Consider the following 22,989-nt stretch of genomic DNA (forward strand, 5'->3'; position numbering starts at 1 on the left):
GCCAAACGGAACAATATAAATGTTAATCACATTCTTCACCCAGAACATACACACACACTTTTCACACTTCCCTCTGGGCAAACGAGGCAGAGTGGCAGAAGCGAGGCTGGGATAAATGATACAACGCTATCCAGGCCTGACTTGTCAGTGGAGTTGAGAGAGAGGATGAGGAGGAGGAGGAGGATGAAGAGGAGGAGGTTCTAGTTGCCATGAGGGGATATAGAAGGAAATCAAAATAAATGTGTTGACAGTGAATGCTTTCCAGATGTGTTAAGTAGTGAACAGTTTGCCAATACATTCAATTAACTGTCTCTACCTTATCTTGATTAAAAAAGCATAAGTTATTGCTCAAAAACAAGCAATAGAACTTCAGAATAGCTTCATAACTCTATGGAGGGGCCACCAGTGTTATTCAAAAGATATTCCCTCATTTGGTGTTTTGATGATGTGTGGAGGAGAGCACTGTCTAACAAATCACTCCAAAATCTCCCAGAGGTGTTCAGTTGGAGTGAGATCTGGTGACTGTAAGGGCCATAACAACTGATACACATCATTTCATATTCATCAAAGCGTTCAATCAGCCCTTGTATCCTGTATGGAAGCATCAGCATTTGATATGTTTCTTCACTCATTTATTCAAGTTTATTCACGTACATGTGAGTCGGTCCAGTTTAGTTGTATAACAAATGTGAATTGTGCCTCTCCTACACACACACACACACTTACACAAGGTTTATATGGGCCGCAGCTCCATCAAAAGGTTACTGACCTTCTGTGGTTGTAACAGCGACTGGTAGACATGAATTCACAGGACATCAATGAGACATACCAGCCAGTGGAAGACAAGGAAAAGACATCGGAGAGCCAAATGTGTCTGCTTTTGGTTCCCTCAAGCAAACTGAATGTAATAGTTTAGGTTTTCAACATGCCAGTCTGATTTGTCATGAACTCCCAGGCCTTTCATTCTGTCCTGAACGCAGGCTAGATAAATAATAAACCGTCCAACCATCCATTGAAGTCTTTCACTGTCTAACATTTCAATTGACGTAAATATGGCCCGTCTTTAGCTACCGGCTTTCTTGCAGCTTCCATATGTGTACAGCTGTATGTATATTGTACAAAGCATAATTGTGACTATGATCTCAATAGCCGGCCTAATGTACAGACTGAAGTACTCACGCAATGGACCACACAGACACACACGTGCACACACCATTTGGATACTTGACTAACTCAAAACTATTAGTTAATCATTTTGTGACATGCCCAGAGGGCCATGTTGTCCCCTCGCTTTAACCAAAGAGAGAGGAGAAAGCGAGAGAGGGAGCAAATGAGTGCACTCTCTCCCTGAAAGCTACTCAACGCTGCCGTGACAGACAGAAAGAACAAACGCAGGGAGGAAGAGAGGGGGAAAAAAGACGTCAGGGACCGAGTGAAAGAACAGAAAAGGGAATGCGAGGGCTGGCTGAGGCCGGAGAGTATGGTGCTGAGAGAAGAGACGGCGAGTGTGAAAGCAGAGTGTGGTCATTATATCTGCCCTTCAGCGCTCCCCCCACCTCTCCTCCAAACCTCTCTCTCTCTCTCTCTTTCTCTCTCTCTCTCTCTACGTTGCCAGGCGAGAGTTTGAGCGTAATGTGCGGCGACAGTGTGAGACGATGAAGAATAATTCCTGTATTCAGAGCTGCCACCACTCGCCCCTCCTCCTCCTCTTCATCCTCCTCCTCCTCCTCATCCTCTCTCTCAACTCCACTGACAAGTCAGGCCTGGATATCATTGTATCATTTATCCCAGCCTCGCTTCTGCCACTCTGCCTCGTTTGCCCAGAGGGAAGTGTGAAAAGTGTGTGTGAGTGTACAGAGAGTGTGTCTACATGTGTGAGGGTCTGTGTGTGTGTGTGTTCTGGGTGCAGAATGTAATTGTGTGTATATGTGTCTTTGCGTGTTAGTGTCACTCTGCACTTGTGTGTATGTTGTGTGTGGTGCTCTAGCTGACTGCAAATGGGCTTTTGTGGAGTTTTTTGGAGACTGCACTTAACAGCTCGCTCAAGGGAGACACACATTCACACACACACACACACACACACACATGTGGGGCTGTAAGGGCTCACAGAAAAGGAGGGCGAGCAAGAGCAGAGTGAGAGAGAGAATTAGGGCGAGAAAGAGAAAGAGAGAGATGGTGAGAGTGGTGGGAAGCGCTTTTTAAAGCCCCTTCTCTCGTGTCTGTTTTGGGTCTGGAGACACACTTTGTGCAGAGCATCAGAAATGGACTCGTGGCGGAGGGCGATTTCACTTCACCCAATCTGTTTCACCACCGGCGGCGTTAACGGCAGCACGCAGCAAAACACTTGTTGTTGCTGTTGCTTCTGTCGCTCGGCTGACTCCTGAACTCTGGGTTCTTTCAGACCGCTCTGCTCACCATGATCTGTGACCTGTCACTCAAACTGCATTCAGGCCATTTTCTCCAAACACTCTAGACACTTTGGAGATAGCACAATCCGGTGTGATGTTACAAAAACGCACATTTTTATCGTACACTGAATACTAACAGGAAAACAGGAAAAGTGCTAACATCAGTTAGCAGGCTAGATAGCTAATTAGCTGCCCAGCTACAGCACATTAAACAGTTTGTAACTGTCATTTCAGTCCAGTTAGATGCTGGTGTGGTTCTTATTCTTCAATACCACTGCTAGCAACACACTGTCTGGCCATGACTTGTAGCTACAGCGTGAGTTTGTTTACTTTGTCTCTCAATCCGCACAGCGTAACACCAGCACTCTGACAGTCTGCCAGCTGCTGTCACTCAAACTATGACAGCAACTGGCTGTTACAGTTTGAGCTGAGATTTCACCAAAGACCTTTTTTCTTCCTTTTAATTATAGAAAAATATTAACAATATATTAAAAAAAATACGTTGCCATTATTTTTGATTGCAAAAAGAGATGACTAAATGTGATTTAGTCCTTCATCTTATTTCCCCTAAATTCCCCAAAAAGTTTCCCCTTTGAGTGTGGCTAGTCAGAACAGGTATCGACTTCTGCTTTTAGATGTAGTCAAATGAAGTTTCATATGCCCACTTTCATTTCAAGCATACTGAACTCTGTAGGATTTCTCAATGTAAGCTAAACTAAAACTGCTATAAACATCAATTTATTATCATTGCAGTCAAGCTACTAAAACACCAGAACATACAGTAACATGTTGTGTAATATGTCTTCAATGCCACTAGTGAAGGGACCTGTGTTTGGGTACATGGTGGCAAAATACATTAAAACCCTAAAAGCATTTTGCTTAAAAGGACATGAAAACATTATTTAAATCAACTTTTGTGAATTCACAGACATTAAAGCACCACACAGTGCACAGGCTCAGCATCCACACACTCACATGAGGAACTTGGTCCTGATATCTGAGTACACAATGCAAAGAAGATGAGATCAAGCAAATTATACTTTCCACAGCTGCAAGAGTGCATGAAGGTGTCTGAATGACTTTTGTCATCTGTTCATGTACTTGAGTACTATGACAACTGCAAGTGAGCCAACTGCACATGTGAAGATTTTTACATACTGTACTTGTGTTGCTCACTCCCAATGTTGCATATGGTTCAGGTCAGGTTAAAACATCCCAGAGACAACCAGTGCTGTTGTGCCAAAATTTGTATCCCTTGAGCAAATAGGAATGTTTATTTCCAAAGCCTACTTTCAGTTTTCATTATGTCATTAAATGTTTAGCATTTTGCTACAGGAAAACACATCCATGAATAACTGAAGTGATGTCAGCCTCCTCCCTGGTGTGAAAACAGACTGACAGCACGTTCTCAAAAGCAACATTTTTTGGAGATTTTTGCAAAGTGGTTCTATTAATCAGTTTTACAATCACAACATAATCCAGCACCTGTATCATCTTAACATATATGATTTTATTAGATATTACATGTGCAACACATACAGTGTAGGTAAAGTGTTTGAATTCACACAGATAGTGTGTTTTTGGGAGTGCATAAACTCAACACACTTGTATACACACATTCTGCTCACACCTCTCATGTATACACATATATTACACACACACACAATCTCTCCTAACATGACCCTGTACGCGGATGTGTATGTGTATCAATAAAATATGGTGGCATGAATAAGTGATAGGATACATAATGGAGAGGCAGCTGAGCTGAGCCAGGCCAGCCTTCCACAACATTGGAACTTCCTGTCAACAGACTGTCTAACCATGGACATATGTGAGTGTGTGTATGTATATATGTATACAGTATATATCAGGCCTTACTTTAAGAAATTAGTTAGAGAGGAAGTTACAGGAGAAGATGGAAGGAGATGGGTCAGTGGACAAGTTCTGAAATGAAAAAAAATCTTCTTTTGCTTTTAACTCTTTGAACTTCCAACGTTTTACTTTCTAAGAGTGGTCTGTGCTGGTGTGGCTGTTTATGTGTGCAGCTCCAACATCTGAAATTTGAGTGTCAGCTGCTGGGCAACATTTATTTTACAAGCTACTGTATGACAAAGCAGCCTGCAGTTTACTTTTCAAACATATGTACTTATGACCAGGATAGATGATGCAGAACACTGATATGATCCATGATCACTGTTACAAAAGAAGTGAGATTTAAGTGAAACAATGAACAGCTTAGCATCAGTGAAAGAACAGTTGACCTATAAAGGAGACGGATGATATGATACATATGTACACAGAGAGAAGGCTGTTGGACTTAAGAAGGCTGGCAGAAAAGCAGGAAGTAGCAGTTTCCCAGGAACATAAACACACAGTGAAATATAAAACACATTTTTCCAGTTCTAATCCTGTGTCCCTGTGTAATTGTTTAGTTATCAAAAATGTGGTTTTTTTAAAAATAATTTTTGAGTATTTTTAGATCAATAACATCTTTGTGTAAAAGTTTTCATAGGTTGGTGAACAAAAATGTATCCAATCAAATGTGATTTGGGTGATGAGCTAACTGCACCCATCATATTAATCCACACTCGACTGCTTTGTGGGTCGTAGTAGCTACAGTAGCAGAGATGTATGAAAGGGGGAAGTGTGTGTTGGGCATCAGTGGGCAAAAACTTTTATTTTAATTTCCAAGAATGTGGCTGAGGTCTAATTTACTTATTTCACCCTCATCCTCCTCCTGATCTAACAACACGTGAGGGAGGTGTGCATGGAAGCCAGCAGTCCCCTACAGCTCTGTATCACGCTGTATTCGCTGTCTTTTAGCAGTCCAATCAAATCTGAAGGATTCAGTTTAAATCCCTCTTGTAATTGTACACTGTCCACATATTTCATCTCACTGTGGAATATGTCACAGTAAAGAAGCTAAAGACATTCTAACTTGAGTTTCACTGTAACTTTAAGGTGGTAGTAATTGTAATGATTGGATACCTAGCATGATTCAGTTCTTTGAAGTGCATTAACATCTCTATAATGTTAGAAAATTCACAACAGCTTTTAGAATTGAAACTAACTTTGCTTTCCCAGTGTGAAGGCAGGGTGAGGCAGTTAAATACGATCATATCCTCTCCTCCATGAGAGGAAGGTGGGCAGCATTGATTTTAAGTGAAAGGCTAACACGGTCAAAGTAAGTATATCAATCAAACTCCAGTAAGATGTAACCTGACGACAGAGAATGAAGTGGTGATATCATGTACTTTGTGTTTGTACTCATGCAGACTGATATGATAACAAGGCTTGCTGTACATTGAGGATCTGTGCGGCCACATGTACAACATGAAAGCTCAGCCATGATTATGCCACATTAAAACAATTAGAGCTGATGTATGAAAAGCATCTGCTTCATGTTGATGCTATAGAGATAATGTTATCTCTTTTCCACTCCAAGTCACTCAAATGCAAACAAAAGCAATACAAGGATGTCTAATTCTGTAATTAGGAAATGAGCCAAAATGATCCTAATGATGAGCACAATAATCTTCTGGTGCAGACTGACAGTAATTTGAGAGGAAGATCACACAAGATAGCAAGAGCTTCCTTCTACATCGATTGCTATTTCAAGCCTTGATTGGTTTGTGTATGTTCTGTTTTCCTGTTAAGAAGTTTTTGACCCAGAAAAGCCTTTGGATGGTTTGATGAAGTGGATTACAGCCTGCAATTTAAACTTATTCTCTTCATTTTGTCATTAAATTATGAATACAGTTTAAAATCCTGGAGGAGCTTTTGAAAATACAGTATCCATGTACTGACATTTCAAGACTGGAGTTATTATTTATCTGCTCGTGTATATCTGCTGTAGAGAAGTAATCGCTTTGACTGTTGAGGTAGAAAAGTGCTATATAAGTGCAGTCCGTGTACTTTTGTTTCTCCTTTGAAAAGTAGTGCATCATGAAACTCTTGTGTATTTCTTGTATATGTGTGCCTAGAGCTTGAAATAAACATTATGGATCAGCAGATAAAGGGACAAGATTTAAAGGAACCATCCACTCTGACTTTCTATAAACCAAATGTTTTTCAGAAAGTAAACCAAAATATTTGTCAGTGCAACAGTTTCAACATAGTTAGGTAGGTAGAAATAGGTAGAAATAAAAAAAATATGTCAATATAATGTAATTTCACTATTATCCATAAACTACAAACTGCACTGGTATCAGTACATTTTATTTATGATTATTATAGTGTAAAAATGTAACTGAATACAGTCTTATTAATGACTTAAGGAAAATGAAACACAACCTAAATGTGTTTTTATTTTTGCTTTTTTTACTTAAATTGGAAAAAAAAACTCTTGTTGTACAGAGTCAGTAACTGCAGATATGATTCCTTTATATAATGGTTGGTTGGTTCGTCACGTGCCGCTGTGAATGGTATAGGTGTTTAAAAAGTATAGAGAGTATATTTCTGTCCATTGTGTAGCTTCCGCAGTCAAACTTGAAAAATCTCTGTAATAACTTTAATATTTGAGTTTTTCAGGGGGTTCTGGGGGGAACATTGTAATTGCACCTTTAAAAACTATCAGCATGCACCTAGTTGTCTGATAACTTGATGGCAGTACCCATATTAAATAATTTTTACTCACATTTGGCAAATTGGTGGGTGTTTATGTCATACCCTGCGTATACCACTGCATCATTGGCTTGCTGTTTCCCAGTGTAAACCTTCTATCCTCTGCTCTCTTGACCCGCATCTAACCTGTTCAAAGAAAGAGCAAGTGCTTCACATGAAAGCAGATAAAGGAAATCATGCTTCTTAAAGGTCAAACCCCAGGTTAAAAGCTGACCTTTTTCTACCCAACAACGAACTTGCTGTTTATTCAAACCCAAGAATGATAGATTTGGCCCCTTGAAAAACAGCTTTTCTACTGTATATAAAGGCAATCCATATGTAATGGAGGCTCCTCTTTGTATCCAGCTTCTTGTCCACAAGCAGCCTTTCAAAAGACAGCTCCTTTATAGAGAACAACTGCACTTTTCCCCTTTTGACCCTTTGCTGACTCCTTCGTTGACTGTGTGTGTGTGTGTGTGTGTGTGTGTGTGTGTGTGTGTGTGTGTGTGTGTGTGTGTGTGTGTGTGTGTGTGTGTGTGTGTGTGTGTGTGTGTGTGTGTGTGTGTGTGTACGTGTACAGTATGTGTTTGTGTGTCTCTCAGGGTTAACCTGTACACTAGTACCCATACTACATTGGTGTTGTGCTTAATGGAGCCTTGTCCTTCTTCTTACTAGTTCTGTAGTCCAACATGAGTTTGCTTTCATTTGCTGCTGTTCTTGTTTCACACTTGTTCTGAGAAAAGCATCACAGAGACGTGTGTGTGTGTGTTTGTGAGTAAATGTGTGTGTTTCATCTAACTCTGATGCAACTGATGCTGAGAAACAGTTGCTTCCATCAGTATGTAGTTTTGCAGAATGAATGCATTTGGGGACTTGAACACACACAGACAGAAGAACTAGTCGAGGTGCAGTAGCCGGGATGTGCCAATGCAGGGAATAAGGAGAGATTTATTGCGTATTGATGCTGGGAAATAGGTCAGTGCCCCATCTTGAGAAGTGTCAACCCTTGATGAACACATCAATACTGCCGGTATGTGCTCTTACACAGAAAACAATAGGCATAGTTATTTTGTTTGAAAAGAATGTATCTTTTTAATGACACTTCAAATGTGTCACATGCTCGTCCTTGGCTTGAACTGGTTATAGCATTTGATGATATTCCAACAAAACTGGATGAATATATTTTAGAAGTAGTTGATATTAGTAGTATACTTTAGGTTTCATTGGCCATTTAACCTTCCAATGTCATTTCTAGCAGGTTTACTCTATCAAAACTAAAAAGCACTTTTGGGGTATATGCTGAATACTTTGTATTTGGAGATTTTCTGATGTAAAAATGTACAAATTTGGAATCTTACATGAATTAAGAGTACTTTATGCAATAGTTTGGCTAAAGCTGAGATGAGGCTTCAGCCCTCTCTTCCATTGAAATTGTAATCAGAGCCAGTATGGAACAATTAAAGCGACCAAATGTATTTCTAAATGTACATATGGGCATGTGAGCATTGTATTCAAATAGACTTGAGAAAATGTGAACCTATTCCTTACCCTAGACCACATCACACACACACACACACACACACACACACACACACACACACACACAAACAGTGTTCAGCAGCAGCCTGCTAATCTGGCCTTACCTTGGCATAGTTGTGGGGCTGGTCAGATCTGTGATGTGATGATGAGCGACAGCCTCCTGGCGCTGTGCTGTCCATCAGTTTCCTCAGTGGATACCAACACCAGCAACCTCTTTCAGCTGAGACTAGCCCTCCTGTCCAAAACCATTGACAGGGGTCTCCCAACATGCCTGTCAAAGGACATCAGACCTGTATGTGAGCATGTGCATGTGTTTGTGTGTTCAGGTTAGAATATTTCAGAAGCCGGGATCTGTTATCCACCATAGACAGTTGTTTGCTTGTGAAGTGCTTATGCAAGTAGAAACATTTGAATGTGCTTACTGTTGGTGCACTGTCTTTTTAAGATGCTTACGTGAGCCCCAAACACTTTTTGACATTTGTATAAAAGAGTATGTAGAATTTCCCCAAACCTCGCCCTGCCCTAAGAAAGGTAACAGAGGCAGCTACTGCTTAAACGAGATACACATGGGTGAGAAATTCAAGAAAAAAACAACATCAAGTGTCTTTGTAAAGTGTAGTTTCACTATGAGTCACCAGCGCTCTTTGTTATAGATTCTGTTGAATTCTACTGGAGTGATTTACCAAAAGATATTCCCTCATCTATTGTTTTGATGATGGTGGCAGTGAATGCTGTCTAACACATCGCTTAGGTATTCATTTGGGTTGAGATCTGGTGACTGTAGAGGCCATAGCATATGATCCACATCATTTTCACACTCATTAAACCATCGTGTGAGCCCTCCTGACCTCTATGGACAGTATATACATTGTATATCCAGCACCTTGTGCTTCAGATGTATAGGCATCCATTACACAAGTCTATGTATGTGTGCTAGAATCTTTCACCAAAACCTATAATGTCACTTCCACCAATTAACTGTATCTACATATTTATGTAGAGTCTGGTCAAAAAAGTGATTGAAAATGAATTCAGGCTAAAGGATTCAAACAGACAAACCATGAACTTAAAGAGGAAGATGTGATTGATAACATGGCAACATTTAAAATAACTACAAATCACTTTCTACATGTAATTATCAACCGAAAGGTTTTGAAAGTCCTTAACAAAACTTATTCGGCATATTAAAGGAAAACTCAGAGTTTATTACAACTTTGTAGTTTTATTTTCATCGCTCCACTCATCAGTTTTATCAGTTATGTTAAAGTATACTCACCAAAGTAATTGCAATGATCTCTTAATGCAGCGACAATGCTACAAATAAATCAAACAGGGCAACAAAAATGAGCAGTCAGATGATCAGACAGGCTGAAAACAAGCCAACAGTTGAATTTGATTCGCTACCACTTTATTTGGAGGCAAAATTGAAAGCGTACCTGTAATGTCTTGTAACTTAAAACTTAATTTATAATCCCCCAAAAACCATGAGTGCACCCAGCAGTAGGTAATACACAAAGATTTCACCATTCGTCTTTGGGTTCCCTTCAGAATAAATTTGACTATCTTGGAGGTTTGTTTTCAACTAGTGTGATCATCTAAGCTTGTGTGTTTGTTGCATGAGTGTTTGTCACCACGAACAAAGACGCCACCCAACCTATACAAAAATAAAACCCAAAGCCGCAGTTGAATTACTTGTGGTTAGTTCTGTGTGTGTTTGCTGAATCTGCAAATTCAGCTGAACATACTCAATACAACATTATTTTCCATATTTGCTGTTCATGGTACTCATTTGATAGACCAGCCTGGTTTTGTTGTTGCTCTCTTTTGGCCCACGTCTGAGAACAGCAGTCGGCCTATAAAAGCAGTTCCATACAGTGTCCAGTGGTGAGGCAGCTGTCAGTCTGCTCTCGGTAAGTAGCAGTCAAAGCCTGGGTCACCACTAGGTTTTCATTTGAGCCCTAATTCAAAGCGGCCCACATAGAGTGTCGGGAGTGTCCCAGCCTGTTGTTGGCACCCCTTATAACACACTCTAATGAGCAACCGCTGGGAAAGTTGTGGTCAGCTGTGTATATGGAGCTTGTGTAGCTAAGAATATACGGTCAGAGAAGACGAGGAGAAAGTCCCAGCTCAGGGGCCTGAATTAGCCCCATGAATCACTTACTTTCTTTTTCATTTGTTCCTTAATCACGCAACCTGTTGAGTATCATGATTCATGGGAATAGCTGCTGGCTGTGGTTTACCCCGTGGAGTTCAAGCATGAGGCCGACATGCATTCTCAGTGGACTTGCCGGTATGTGGGCTGGACACTGTTAGTGTTTTTAAAGGTGCTTAAAGCATCTCTTTGAGTAGTTGGGAAAGATACAGAAAAGAAAGATGAAATAAGGTGTCGAAGAACTCAGGACTTCAGCGTTATCAAGCTTAAACACCAATACCTTTAATCAGTACTCCCACTTTACAGGCAAATATGAATGATAGATAAGAATGAGCGATTCATCAAGTGTGATCCAGACTAGTCCCTAGTGTTGCATAAAAGTGCATAAAAAGGAAGAGATTTCAACATCCAGCATGTGGCTCCATTTGAACCCTGTACCACTATGTCACTCATCCTGATATGTATGTGGTGTGTGTGTCTCCAGCCGCATTAATGTGCGCTGTCTTTTACACAGGAGGGTGTGTTAAGCCAGGCTTTTCACAGTCCATCAGGATGATCTCCGGTAGATGTTAATGAGCTTTCCCACTAATGTGAGCTCAGTCGTCCAACTGGACAGCTTTCTAAGGATTGTGCTGAGCGAGGGCTCACATATTGATGATGCACATGCTTTCATGTGTAAAACATTAGTTTTACATTTCAGTGCTATAAATGAAAGACTTAAGTAACAACTACAGTACACTTGTTATTTGGCATTCTACATACTATGATTACATATGTTACAAATGTTGGGTTTTGAGGCTAATTTATTGTCTAAAATAATCTAAATCCAAAAGTTGGACTTATTTTGATGAATTTTGATACAGATGAAGTAAAGGTATTTAGTATATTCTCTACCACAATTGCATACTGTATGTGGCAGTATGGAGAACGTATTGAAACAGCATTTATACCATAATGTTGGGAGATAAAAATTTCCAGAAAATATTTACATTTGAAACATCTTCACAGGTAGAGATGTCACTGCACAGAAATTAACCATCATCACTGCAGGTAAGGACATAACTGGCAGGAAGCACCGTCACCATCTTGAATAAGACGGTCCGGACCCCTAAAAATGCCAGTGGACTTGGTAGATACATTATCACCATGTATCCTGCTAGAAAATCATTTTTTTCAATAAAAAATGTGTTAAAAAAACACCAATACAGCAAACGCACTAGTTATGCACACCTAAAAACAAGAGGATGTCATCTGCTAAGTATGTACAAATCTATCTTCCAGGGTTTCAATGTAGATTTGTAGTACCCCAAGTGTTTTTTTCATGATGAAAAAGTGTCCTTAAGGAAGACGCTGAACCCAAACTTTCTCTCCATATATGCCTGGAAAAAAGTTGCCCTGGACATAAGCTTCTACCAAATGTCTGCTTTTTTAATTTTTATTTTTCAATGCACTTTTACTTTCCTTTTGTTCATTATAAAGGTCAAAACTGACTTGACCATTGATTTGATAGTACTGACTAAATCCGCACAAACACTGGCTGTTGGTGGGTTCATTTTAGAGATGCCAGTGTCAGCCAGAAGGAACCCAAATGTGGTTCAAAGGTGTGTGCACATTTTTGTTACCTCACTGGGGCCTTTTTCGGTATAAACAGCGACCTTGTCGGGACCAGTCCTAATGAGGAAAAACGTCATTTCTGAGGTCCGGGTTAGGGTTCAGGTTTGGGTTTGGCCATCCACAATAAATGGAAGTCAATGCAATGTTCTAACAAGGATAGCTGCAGTGTGTGTGTACGTGTGCGTGCGTACGTGTGTGCATGTGTGTGTGAGTGTGCGTGTGTGTGTGAGAGAGAGACCGTTGGGGGTTGGAATGTGACGTGAGAGCACTAATCAGAGCCAGCTGGGGCCAACGGTGAGATTAAAGTTAAAACACAAAAACAATCAGCTGGGATAAGTATACTATCGCCATGGGTTACTGCCCCCATCCCAGCCTCTCAGGAGGAGAGAGGGACAGAGATGGACAGAGGGAGAGGATGGACTGAAGGATGGGACTCTACCTGGCCCGGTTGGCACAGACCTCCTGATTAAGAGCTCCTTTGTGTTCTCTTTGATTCCTTCCTCTTTCCTCACCACAGTGAGTCTAGTCTCACCACAACGCGAACATGACACACTCCGACACACCGCCAGTCGGGCCCACAGGAAGTGCTCTGCATATGTAGCTCTGTGTGTGTGTGTGTGTGGGTGGGTGTGGGTGTTCCTACACTGTATATCTATATTTGTGAGGGCTTATGTCCTCATAAAGATAGAAAGACAAGACAAATTCGTTGAACGTTATGACAGTTCTTACTTCTGCAAAGTTGTAGGTTAGGGTTTTGGCCTGGGGGTAGGGTTAATATTTAAAATCAGGTAAAGTTTATTGGGACTCAGATTTAGAATTAAGAAAGTTTTCTTAAGGTAACTGTAAAATGATAATCTGTGTTAACTTATTTTGATAGTGTCTTGACCATTAATTGGATGAGGTTCAGGGTAGGCCAATGGTCAGGTCTAAGGTTTGTTCAGATTAGAACCTCAGCATGCCTCAAATTAAGTGCTCGTCGGATCATCAAACAGTGTCTGAATCCCCCTGCCCCAACATTAACTGTGACGTTGGATTTGGGCTAGCTATGTCTGACAATTTTTGAAACTTCCCAAAACAGACAATCCAACAATCATGTCTACTTTACGCAGTGATGTGATGGATGGCCAGGTATGCAGAGGTGTGAAAGTAGACTGAGTTCAAATTTCGTTCTCAAGCTCTCTTTCTCACACAACTACTTCTGTCACTTTTCATGCTCACAACTGAACGCAACACCATGCATGTCTTTGAGGATAGACTGTCCAACAGTGAGGGTCCAGTTGTCTGATTCATGGTGTCAAGTCTATCAATACACGCCAAAGAAACAAAGCCTTCATTGAAAGATTCAGGAGATAGTGTGATACAGACATAAGAAAACTATGTCAGCAGGATTTTTACCCTACGTTCAGGTGTAGCCACTGATGCTGTCAGACGTCATGCCATAGAAATAAACTGAAACTTTTTGGACTCAGGTTTAGAGTAAACTTTGAATTCTGGTTTTATACACCTCATTAGCTGAATCGCTGAGATCTAGTAATGCATTGACATTGCTAAAAATAACTTTGACAGAACAAGAAACGAGCAGTCAAGCCCAATGCATGCTTCTCATGCTGGGCTTTACAAACACACGCCCGCGAACTTCCACAATTACGTAACTGTGGTCGGTGCGTGCCTCTGGACTCATCGCGGTCTGCAGCTGCACCGACTGCACGCCACTCTTTGTTGATGATTGGTCTGTGGGACCACTGACCAAATCCATTAGTCTTCCATCTCCTTTGTTTGTATGCAACCTCTCCGATTGTCTGACTGCTTGTGTTTCTTTCCCTCACGGACTTTGTTATACCAATGTTGCCATGTTGCCAGATATCAGCGTCGGTGAGTACAGTGTTATCACAACAGGATGAAATGATGGCCATAGCTACAAAAATAAAACCCAAATTGTAACAAACGTAAATTTCCCTTTAAGTTTAGAAAAAGGTGTGAGTAAGACAAAATGATGTGCCTGTGAATTTTTAAGTTACATCTACAGTATTTGTTATACATTTGAGAGTAGATTTAGCCTGTGTGTTTGTATGAAAATGGAAGTGTGTATGCTGGAGTCTGCGTGTGTTTGTGTGAGAGTATAAGAGGATTAAAGCCTGTTCACAGCCGAGGGTGCAGACTGGACCATTTCTGACTATTCCTTCTGGATATCCGATAGGCTGATGAGGTATTAACTTGCCGCTGTGTTGTTATATGTGTACTCCGTCTCTGTTGGATTGTGTGATCACATGTCTCCAAAAAGTAAAATTTTCCTCCGTGTTCAACACTGCCAAGAACCCCCTTCCCCTTCAACTCTGGCCTGAAAAACCTCCTCTGTTATCTCCAGCTGTGGCATCCGTTGCTGTTTTACTGATAGCTTTTTCGACTCTGTATCTTGTGTTGACTTGCACTTTCTTTTGAAGTCTGGCCACTGGTGTCGACCCAGAACACAGCTCCAGTCCCAGCGGCTGCACAGACTCAACTCCAGTAACACAATGACTCCCAAGATTAAGCTATACACGTGCCGATATCTGGAGACAGCTTTCTCGGTCAAGAACATTTTATTTTAGTGTCTGATAATGGTCGAAGTGCTATTTGAGAGGCTTTTTCCCCGTTATAAGAGCACAGCTCTGGAGAAAACACTGCATATTACATCCAAATAGACACATTTAACATGCTGCTATCAGCTTTTAAATTTCTAATGCATATAATTTTTGGCATTGGAAATGGCACTTTTAAAGATAAGCCACTATATATTAGCACAAAATATTTATCAACCGGCTCAGATCAGCCGTCCTCTAAAAGCCCATATCAGTCAAACTTTACAGTAGTTTCCATTTCTTCATTGGCCTCCCTCCAGAACGGCATTATCTACACATCACGTTGGACAAAACCACCTTGTAAATAACCATATTACTTTACCTAGTGACATCAGCCCCAGAGGAAAAGATCCCCAACATTAGAGCGCTGGGGGATTGTGTCGGGGGCGTGAGAGGTTAAGACTTGTTGAATAGCTGGTAGGCGTCACACAATGAGGTGGATTAGGCAGCACTAGAAAGGGCCTTTAGGGCTTTACTGGGGTGTTCAGCAGCTTACAGCTCCTACAATAACACAGCAACAGTGCAGATCCAGCTGGGCTAGTGGTTGGCAAAAAGGCTAGCTGGAGGGGCAAGTGGCTGGCAGTTATGGGCAGTGTGGCAGGAAGTAAGACGGCTGTTATGTAAGAGTGAAAAAGAGTTGGGAAGGAGGTATCGAATTTTAGTGACAAGAAGAAGAAGCAGCTTAGGAATCACTGAGTTATTAATTGCTAGAAACAAGCATTGCAGCATTTTGCTAGAGATCCCCCGGGTCCTCCTGAAAGACCCCTGGGTGTCACATCGGGAGTTGCTGGCACTGAGGTGAGGAGTTGGCGAGCAGCGGCAATGCAGCACTGCCGAGGTGAGGCTCTGTCTCAGTGTCTCCAGCACTTGCCTCTGCTTGCCTGGAACGGCGACTGGAAAAATGATATCATTACAGATGACCCATATTCTTACAGATAAACCTCAGCATGTGTGTGTGCTGCGATAGTTGATATACATGAATGTGTGAGACAGACATTAAATTAACTATTAAGTTAACTATTAACTACTAAAATTAACTAGACTACACATTCAATTTAATGATATTGGCCAGTCTGTGCTGTTTTTGTTTTACTACTTCTTGTAAATATGCACACTCAGCAGGTGCAGCAAGACAATACTACATAGCCATATATCAACATGTGTATTGTATTGTCCCACACTGTTCTCCCCCACCACCACCCAAATCTATAACATATAAAAGAATATCTAGAATTTAAACACACACATGATATGATAAATAGATGTATAAATAACAATACATAATCAGAGAAAACATTGTTATATACATTATGTATTCCAAAAAAAAAAAACAAAATGAGTAAACCTAACAAAAAAATGAGCAAACCTAAACTTGTAAATTAAAAAATGAGGAAAAAGGAGAGTTTTCACTTAATCAACCAAGTCCAGACATTGATGGTATGTTTGCATATCCTGCTCATTGATATTTCAGTATATGGTATATGTGACACATTTCTATTATAGTTTCTAATGTAGTTGCCTATACGTGGAGAGCACTAGAGTCAAAATCTAAATTCTCTTTTACAGTTTTTATTCTTGACAGATTGTGGAATTTGCTGGTTAAAATAATTATTAACAACTATTAGCATTCTATTAGCAATCTCATCCAATAAAATAGCAGTACTGTCCTCATAACTCCCTATAACTGTATCTGAACTCAGAGCGGTGTGAAACAGCAGTCCTCACCTTGCCCTGGAATTACTGTAGCATTTCTGCCCTGTGTAGTGTTGGGGAATTAAACCAGAGGGTGGGAGGGGGGCTGGCGGGCTGGGATAACACCGCAGAGTGGCACATTGCGTGTTAGCCGGGATAATAACAGTGTGGTTTGTATTAGGTTTCCTGAGCTAAAGTAAGAAGCTCCGCTTCCTGCATACCCACCATGACAAAGAGAGTATCCATATTAGCGTCTGAACATCTGCAGGACCTATTAAACACTCGCTGTGGTTTTATGTCAGTGCTCCATGAATTTGAAAAGACTCTTAAGCTAATTAGGCCTCCTGTTCATCTCAAGGTCACTGCTGTGTTGTGCAGTAACTTTTTGACTGACAGCAGTGTGCAGTTCCACGTCACCTCTAACAGCAAAAAGAATTCATTGCTCGATATTCTGGCGCAGTAAAAACTCCAGCAGTGGAAACTGTTTTAAACTGATACCAGAAGAAAACTTTAGGTCAGAGCAGATTACAGGCAGTATCTCAGATTTTATTTTGGTGCTGTATTTATGACGGCTTCCAGTTTTAGTGCAGAGTATTGTGATAGTATTTTGTGATTTTAGCTCACATGTCCTCCCAGGAGACATGGAGGTAATTCCACATTTGTTCACCAATAAATATCACAAAATATATCCTGTCCCTTGTATGACTCTTAGCAGGGGTCATAGCTAACATGTCCTGTGTGGAGAATGCTTTAAAACATTATTTAGACCTTCATGTAGGGAGATAACATTTACAGAAACTACAATTGAACAGGTAACTGAATACATAAAATGTGAAAAATGCCAAAAATTTAAATCTTTGGTGATTTTGGATAGAATTGTAATCTGATTGGTCAGATCCAACTCTTGTCAGGAGGCGAGTTTGAAACACAGAAGGAAAAAAATATAAATGTTGTAGAAGTTGTATGTACAACTGTTAAAGTATGAGACACATAAACGACCTCCTCCCCTACCTGAAGAGGCATGTTCCAGCCTTTAGTCATACCAGATATCAGCCTGTGGCCCGGATGTGGCTCCCAGTGTGGCTAAAGCTCAGTCAAATGAAAACGTTTGATAATCTTTGTTCTACAAACCTACATGAACACAGGTTCCATGTGCACATTTGTTCTCATGTACATACATTATCAAACCCTGCTCTCCATTTCCTGATGACAGTCACACTTCGTCATGGATGTACACTGCTGCACATTAACGGGGCGCCGAGCACTGTCATCAGAGCAGCCAGGCAGCACCAACACATTAAATCCAGCTAGACGCCTGATGGACGTCAGAGTACACTACATGCATCACAGTCTTAATACCGTGCTGCCACTTACACGCACGCCATTCTGTCCACATATCGATGGATATGGTTTACAGCATGTAATAACAGTAATAGGTTCCTTATGGAGAGATCCTCACTAGAGCAGCTTGGTCAGTCCACAGAGAGGGATGCTGGGATGTGGAGCAGCGTGACATGTCAGAGAAATACTGTGTGTCACCCAGAGCATGCTGGGAGAGGCGGTCAGGTTATAAGTGATGCCCACTGATGCTGTGGGTTAATCCTGTGTTTGACGTACAGACAGATGTCGGCTCTATATTGACCTGATTGGTAATTCTTGATCAAACGAGAAGGAAAATTCCTGGCACCACATTTACCTCCATCATTCTTCTCATGAAGTTATGTTTGATGCTGCATCTGTACTGTCCTCTACATCTAGTAATCCAGTCGTTTTGTTATTTGCTTTCTGCTGCTGTGCACTTTTTGACACTCTGAATCAAGAATTTCTTAGGGTAATTAACTTTTTAGTGGGAATTATTATTCAAAGCTGAGTATTTTTATATGTCTTACATGTCTGGAGCATATCTTTACACACAGGAGTGTTCAAAACTCAGTGGAATGTAAAGGTAAAAAAATAAAATGAGCAATTTTTAAAATATTGACATTACACTGAGTTACATACATTGTTGTCTTAATGAAAGCAGTCATACAACAATATGCAGAAATGAATGATCAACGATCAAAGAATATGTAGAGGAGACCTGACAGAGCATTTGCTGACAGCTGTCAGTACTTGACAGTTTTGGATACACCTGATACCCAACAGTGAGGGTTTCTTCTCTTTTTATCATGAGGGAAAAGTAAAGTACTGTAACTCCAATGTGTACAAAGAAATAAGTCAGAACAAGTATACACAAAACACTGACATTTGTCATATCGGCCTGTGATATCACCTGATGAATCTAATTCAACATTCTCTCTCTCTCTCTCTCTCCGTCTGTCTGTGTGTGTGTCTCTCACCCTGCAGAGCTGCAGAGGGAGGGCAGCATCGAGACCCTCAGTAACAGCTCGGGTTCCACCAGCGGCAGCATCCCGCGCAACTTCGAGGGCTACCGCTCCCCTCTGCCCACCAACGAGAGCCAGCCACTCAGCCTCTTCCCCACCAACTTCCCCTAGAGTCCCACCTCTCCTTCAGCAAGAACCACCGCCGTCCAGCCCACCCGCACGCCTGCCCGCCTGCCCCCCCCACCCCCCTCATCTGTCCACACACAGCATCACACTGTGACACACTGATGTGTTGAACTGAAACCAAATCGTGTCTAGGATTTGTGTTTCTGTGTACAGTGTGTGTTATTTGTTCTCATACATCTAGTCACAAATCAGTGTGATCCCAGATACATACAGTATTAGTATTTTATGTCTTGAGTTGGATTTGAAGGCTGATATTTTTATGGCTAAAGTTTGTGCAGATTGCCAATAATTTTCAATTTGACCATTTTAATGTCCAAATCATTCCAAAAAAAGAGAATTATTTAGCGTTTACCCTGAAATTGCCTTCATGTCAGGTTGAAAACACCTGGACAAATTCACTGTAAACCAAACTAACGTTGTTTACAGTTAACAGCAATTAACCAAATCTAAAAAGTGCAGATAAACTGCAGTTTCACTGTTTTGACACGGCTGTGATCGGAGAGAATTTCCTTTATTTTCAAAAAATGATATTTCGTAAGAGACCAGTATCAGTCCCAGACTTCAGTCTAACCCTGCTTTGTTAGGTTGTGTTAAATCACCTCTCAGATGCCAGTTGACACAAACGTTGTTGGAAACCAGCCATCCTCTCCTGTCTGCAGTCTTCGCGTGTGCGTTTGAAGTTTTACAGTGTGCCTATTGTCTGAATGAGCCATAAGAAAGGGAGCGCCGACAAGAGGAAAAATGTTTATTCCAGTCAGTGACGTGTAGCAGCTCCTTTTCCCTCCGTGTGTGTGTGTGTGTGTGTGTGTTGCTGCTCTCATGGCCTCTCTCTAAATGTTTTTGATTTAATTTGGTCCTTTCATGCCTTTGATTTTCACATAATTACATTTGACAAAAGATGCAGTAATGAGATGACACTATTACTACGTTGCTGAAGTAATTTAGATGTTTACAGTGTAATTGAGATATGTTTCTGAAATCATTTAGATATATTCCCCACTCGGCCTTTCCAGATAGTAAATTTTAATTGAGCGGAGTAATAGAGGCTTATGTAGCCGTCATGCTGTATTTTGTACATTAGCAACTTTTGACCAAAATCTTTTTCCTGTGTCTAGTTAAGATCTCTAAACTGAAAAATGTATTTTCCTTAACTGTACTAGCTTTTCCCAGCGTGAAGAAGACTGACTTTGATAATCAGAAATTCCTCTAATAAACACAATTTGCCTGTTACTTTATGCTACGCAGAATGTTTGAGCTGGTGAAAAATAATATGCACTATTTACAAAGAGTCACCTTAGAGAAGATATAAAATAGATAAAAGTAGTGTACAATCCCACATGTCTGAGTGTTTGTTGGACTGGCTGCTTGTCATGAAGGCCTGATGCTGCTCGGTCACTGAATGAGGGCATGAATCCACTCGTCTTAATTCAGAGCAAATGCTTGTTGTTGACAGTAGGATTTTATTTGTAAAATACTGACTTCTTTTCCCAGCATTCATGCAAGAGAAACATAATAAAACTTGAGGAAATGGAACTGTTTGTCTTTTTTCTAACTCTGATTGCTCCTAATTGTGCCGTTCAGATTTCAACCACGGCGGTGACCATCAGCAAATAGTACCACTGGTAATTAGTACCATATTTTTTAACAGGCAGTAAAGTGTTGTTAAAGGGACTTTTTATGGGCGACTCTGGCTCTTTGTTCTGACAGAGTGGAGGAAGGAGAGGGCATGTTTGTTTCTTTGCTAATCAGAACAAAACTTCAAATCCTAAAAGTCTCATACAAAGATTTTTTTAAAAGAGGAAGTAAAATGTTGAACTGAAACCATTTATACTCATTTAAATTAGATTAGTGGTGGATTATTCCTTCTATGCTTTATTTCAGCTGATTGATGTGTTCATAAGCTACTAGTCATAAAATTAAAAAAGAGTCTTTGCCCAGCTACCATGGAATTTATACAAACTTAAGAGAGATGGCCAGAAAGAAATTTGCAGAATAATTGAATATATAACTTACTACAACATCAATATCTAAAACATGCTTTTTAAACTAAAAACAGTATACCCATATTCTCAATTATACATAAAATTAATATAAAAAAATCTGTCACAGTATGAGTCAGAGGACAGAATGAATACATAAAAAACTGAACCATTACAAAATGTGTTTATTTAGGCTTATACGCAAAACTCCCTTATGAATAAAGTCGAAATAAGCTCCAGCTGGCAGGATGTGTCGCTGCCACTTCATGCAGAGCAGAGTTCAGCATTATGCAACAAGCACAAAAGGAAAACTACAGTTTTCATTTAAAACCTTTTTATTTTTTTTCCAACATGTTTTTACAAACTTTTTACAGTGTTTAATATCTGTGCTAATTAACAATATGGTTTGTATTTAATGAGGATACACACGCTCAAAACCTTCAATCTGACACACATCACATCAGTTTAAAATGAATTTGCATGTTTAATCAGGACACTGTTCATTTTGGGAATAAATTCTAAAATACTGAACAAGCGAGCCGCAGTGTGTTCTAGCAGTAACACAGTGAACTCAGAAAGTCATGTGTTCTGTTACAATAACCGAAACAAACCGTAAATCCCTGCTTATCCATTCAACTCTCTCTGGATGAGAGCTTCAGCTGCCTTCAATGTAAATGCAGCAAATTTTAAAACAGAAGTTTTTATGTCTATTCTCCTGCTTGTAAAAGTGCAGTGGATGTCACTGGATGTTGAGTCCAAGTAGATTGAAGCAGGAGAGGCAGTTTAAGAGACATCACATGAACATGACAGCAAACTCAGCACTTCATAATCATCTCAGGACAAACTGATGCACTTGAATTTGAGTCAAATTGGGGAAGTGTGATAAAATATTAGCATTAGCTTGGTTAGCAAGCAGAAATGATTAAAAAGGTTGGACTTATCTATACACTGTGATGCTAGCAGCTTAATGATCATTGGCCCCATGTTAACAGTATGTTGGGTGACAGCAGGTCAGCAGCCTGAAGGGTAAAGTAAGAAGACTGGTCCATTCATTGAAATCACTGTGGTTCATGAGGGCTGCACGGTGAAAAAAGTGAGCCATCATTCACTCAACATAGCTAGTGCGACTAGGTTGTTTTGTAATTATTTTGAGCTTTTCTTTCCTCCATTATTTCCAATTTAGTGACTTTACCAGATTTTCAGACCTCCTGCTGACTTCATCTCTAAAAAGCAACAAGCAGAAAGATCTCATCATGCTGTTGGACCTGAGGGAATACTATATGCTCGTTTGTTACACTAACAACACTGTTGATGTTGATGCGTATAATTGTGCTGCTTGCTTTTCTTATCCAAACTGTGTGTTGTGCACCCATTCACAACATGACCAGGAGCACTGAGGTAAGTACATCCAAATGCAAATAAGCAGGTGACATCACTTTGGAGATTTCTAGCATATGGTTTTTTCAGCAAATTGCTGCTATGTCATGATAAACCATGCTCCCCTGCTGTTGAGACTGGAGAAGAAGTTCAAAACAATGCTATAATTTTCATATCTCACCTATCATTCTTTATTACTACTGACATGTACAATTCTAGAATAATTTACCATATAGATCAGGCTACGAACCTTTTTTATTTTTAGGAAATTGTGGAATTTAAATTCTAAATATCAAACCTTTTTTGTTAGAGTGAACAAACAAATTGCAGTTTTATCATATAACTTGGCATTTTGGTGCATATGTAATGTTAGACTGCACAATATGGAAAGTTAAGTTGAAAAGGAAAATCAGTTGTGTTCACTGACATGTAATTATAATTACTAACAAATGTAGATTTTCGTGTATTTACACTCATTCACAATAAGAAAACAGCTTT

At 40.3% G+C, this 22,989-nt stretch overlaps 1 protein-coding gene and 1 long non-coding RNA gene across 2 annotated transcripts in view; one reads left to right on the forward strand and one right to left on the reverse strand.

Moving 5' to 3' along the window:
* Positions 1-20,668, forward strand: part of bcas3 (BCAS3 microtubule associated cell migration factor) — a 362,195-nt gene extending 341,527 nt beyond the window's left edge. Inside the window, exon 24 of the mRNA XM_067593816.1 lies at positions 18,972-20,668. Coding sequence (XP_067449917.1) covers positions 18,972-19,120 — 149 coding nt within the window. The 3' untranslated portion in view covers positions 19,121-20,668. The remainder of the gene's footprint in view (positions 1-18,971) is intronic.
* Positions 20,669-21,431: 763 nt separating this feature from the next.
* The window catches only part of LOC137185601 (uncharacterized), an 8,224-nt gene continuing 6,666 nt past the window's right edge, over positions 21,432-22,989 (reverse strand). The window contains exon 2 of the long non-coding RNA XR_010928891.1: positions 21,432-22,989. This exon is cut by the window's right edge and continues 2,085 nt beyond it. This is a non-coding gene — a long non-coding RNA (uncharacterized lncRNA).

This window comes from Thunnus thynnus, chromosome 7, assembly GCF_963924715.1.
Source record: "Thunnus thynnus chromosome 7, fThuThy2.1, whole genome shotgun sequence".
Classification (NCBI taxonomy): Eukaryota; Metazoa; Chordata; class Actinopteri; order Scombriformes; family Scombridae; genus Thunnus; species Thunnus thynnus.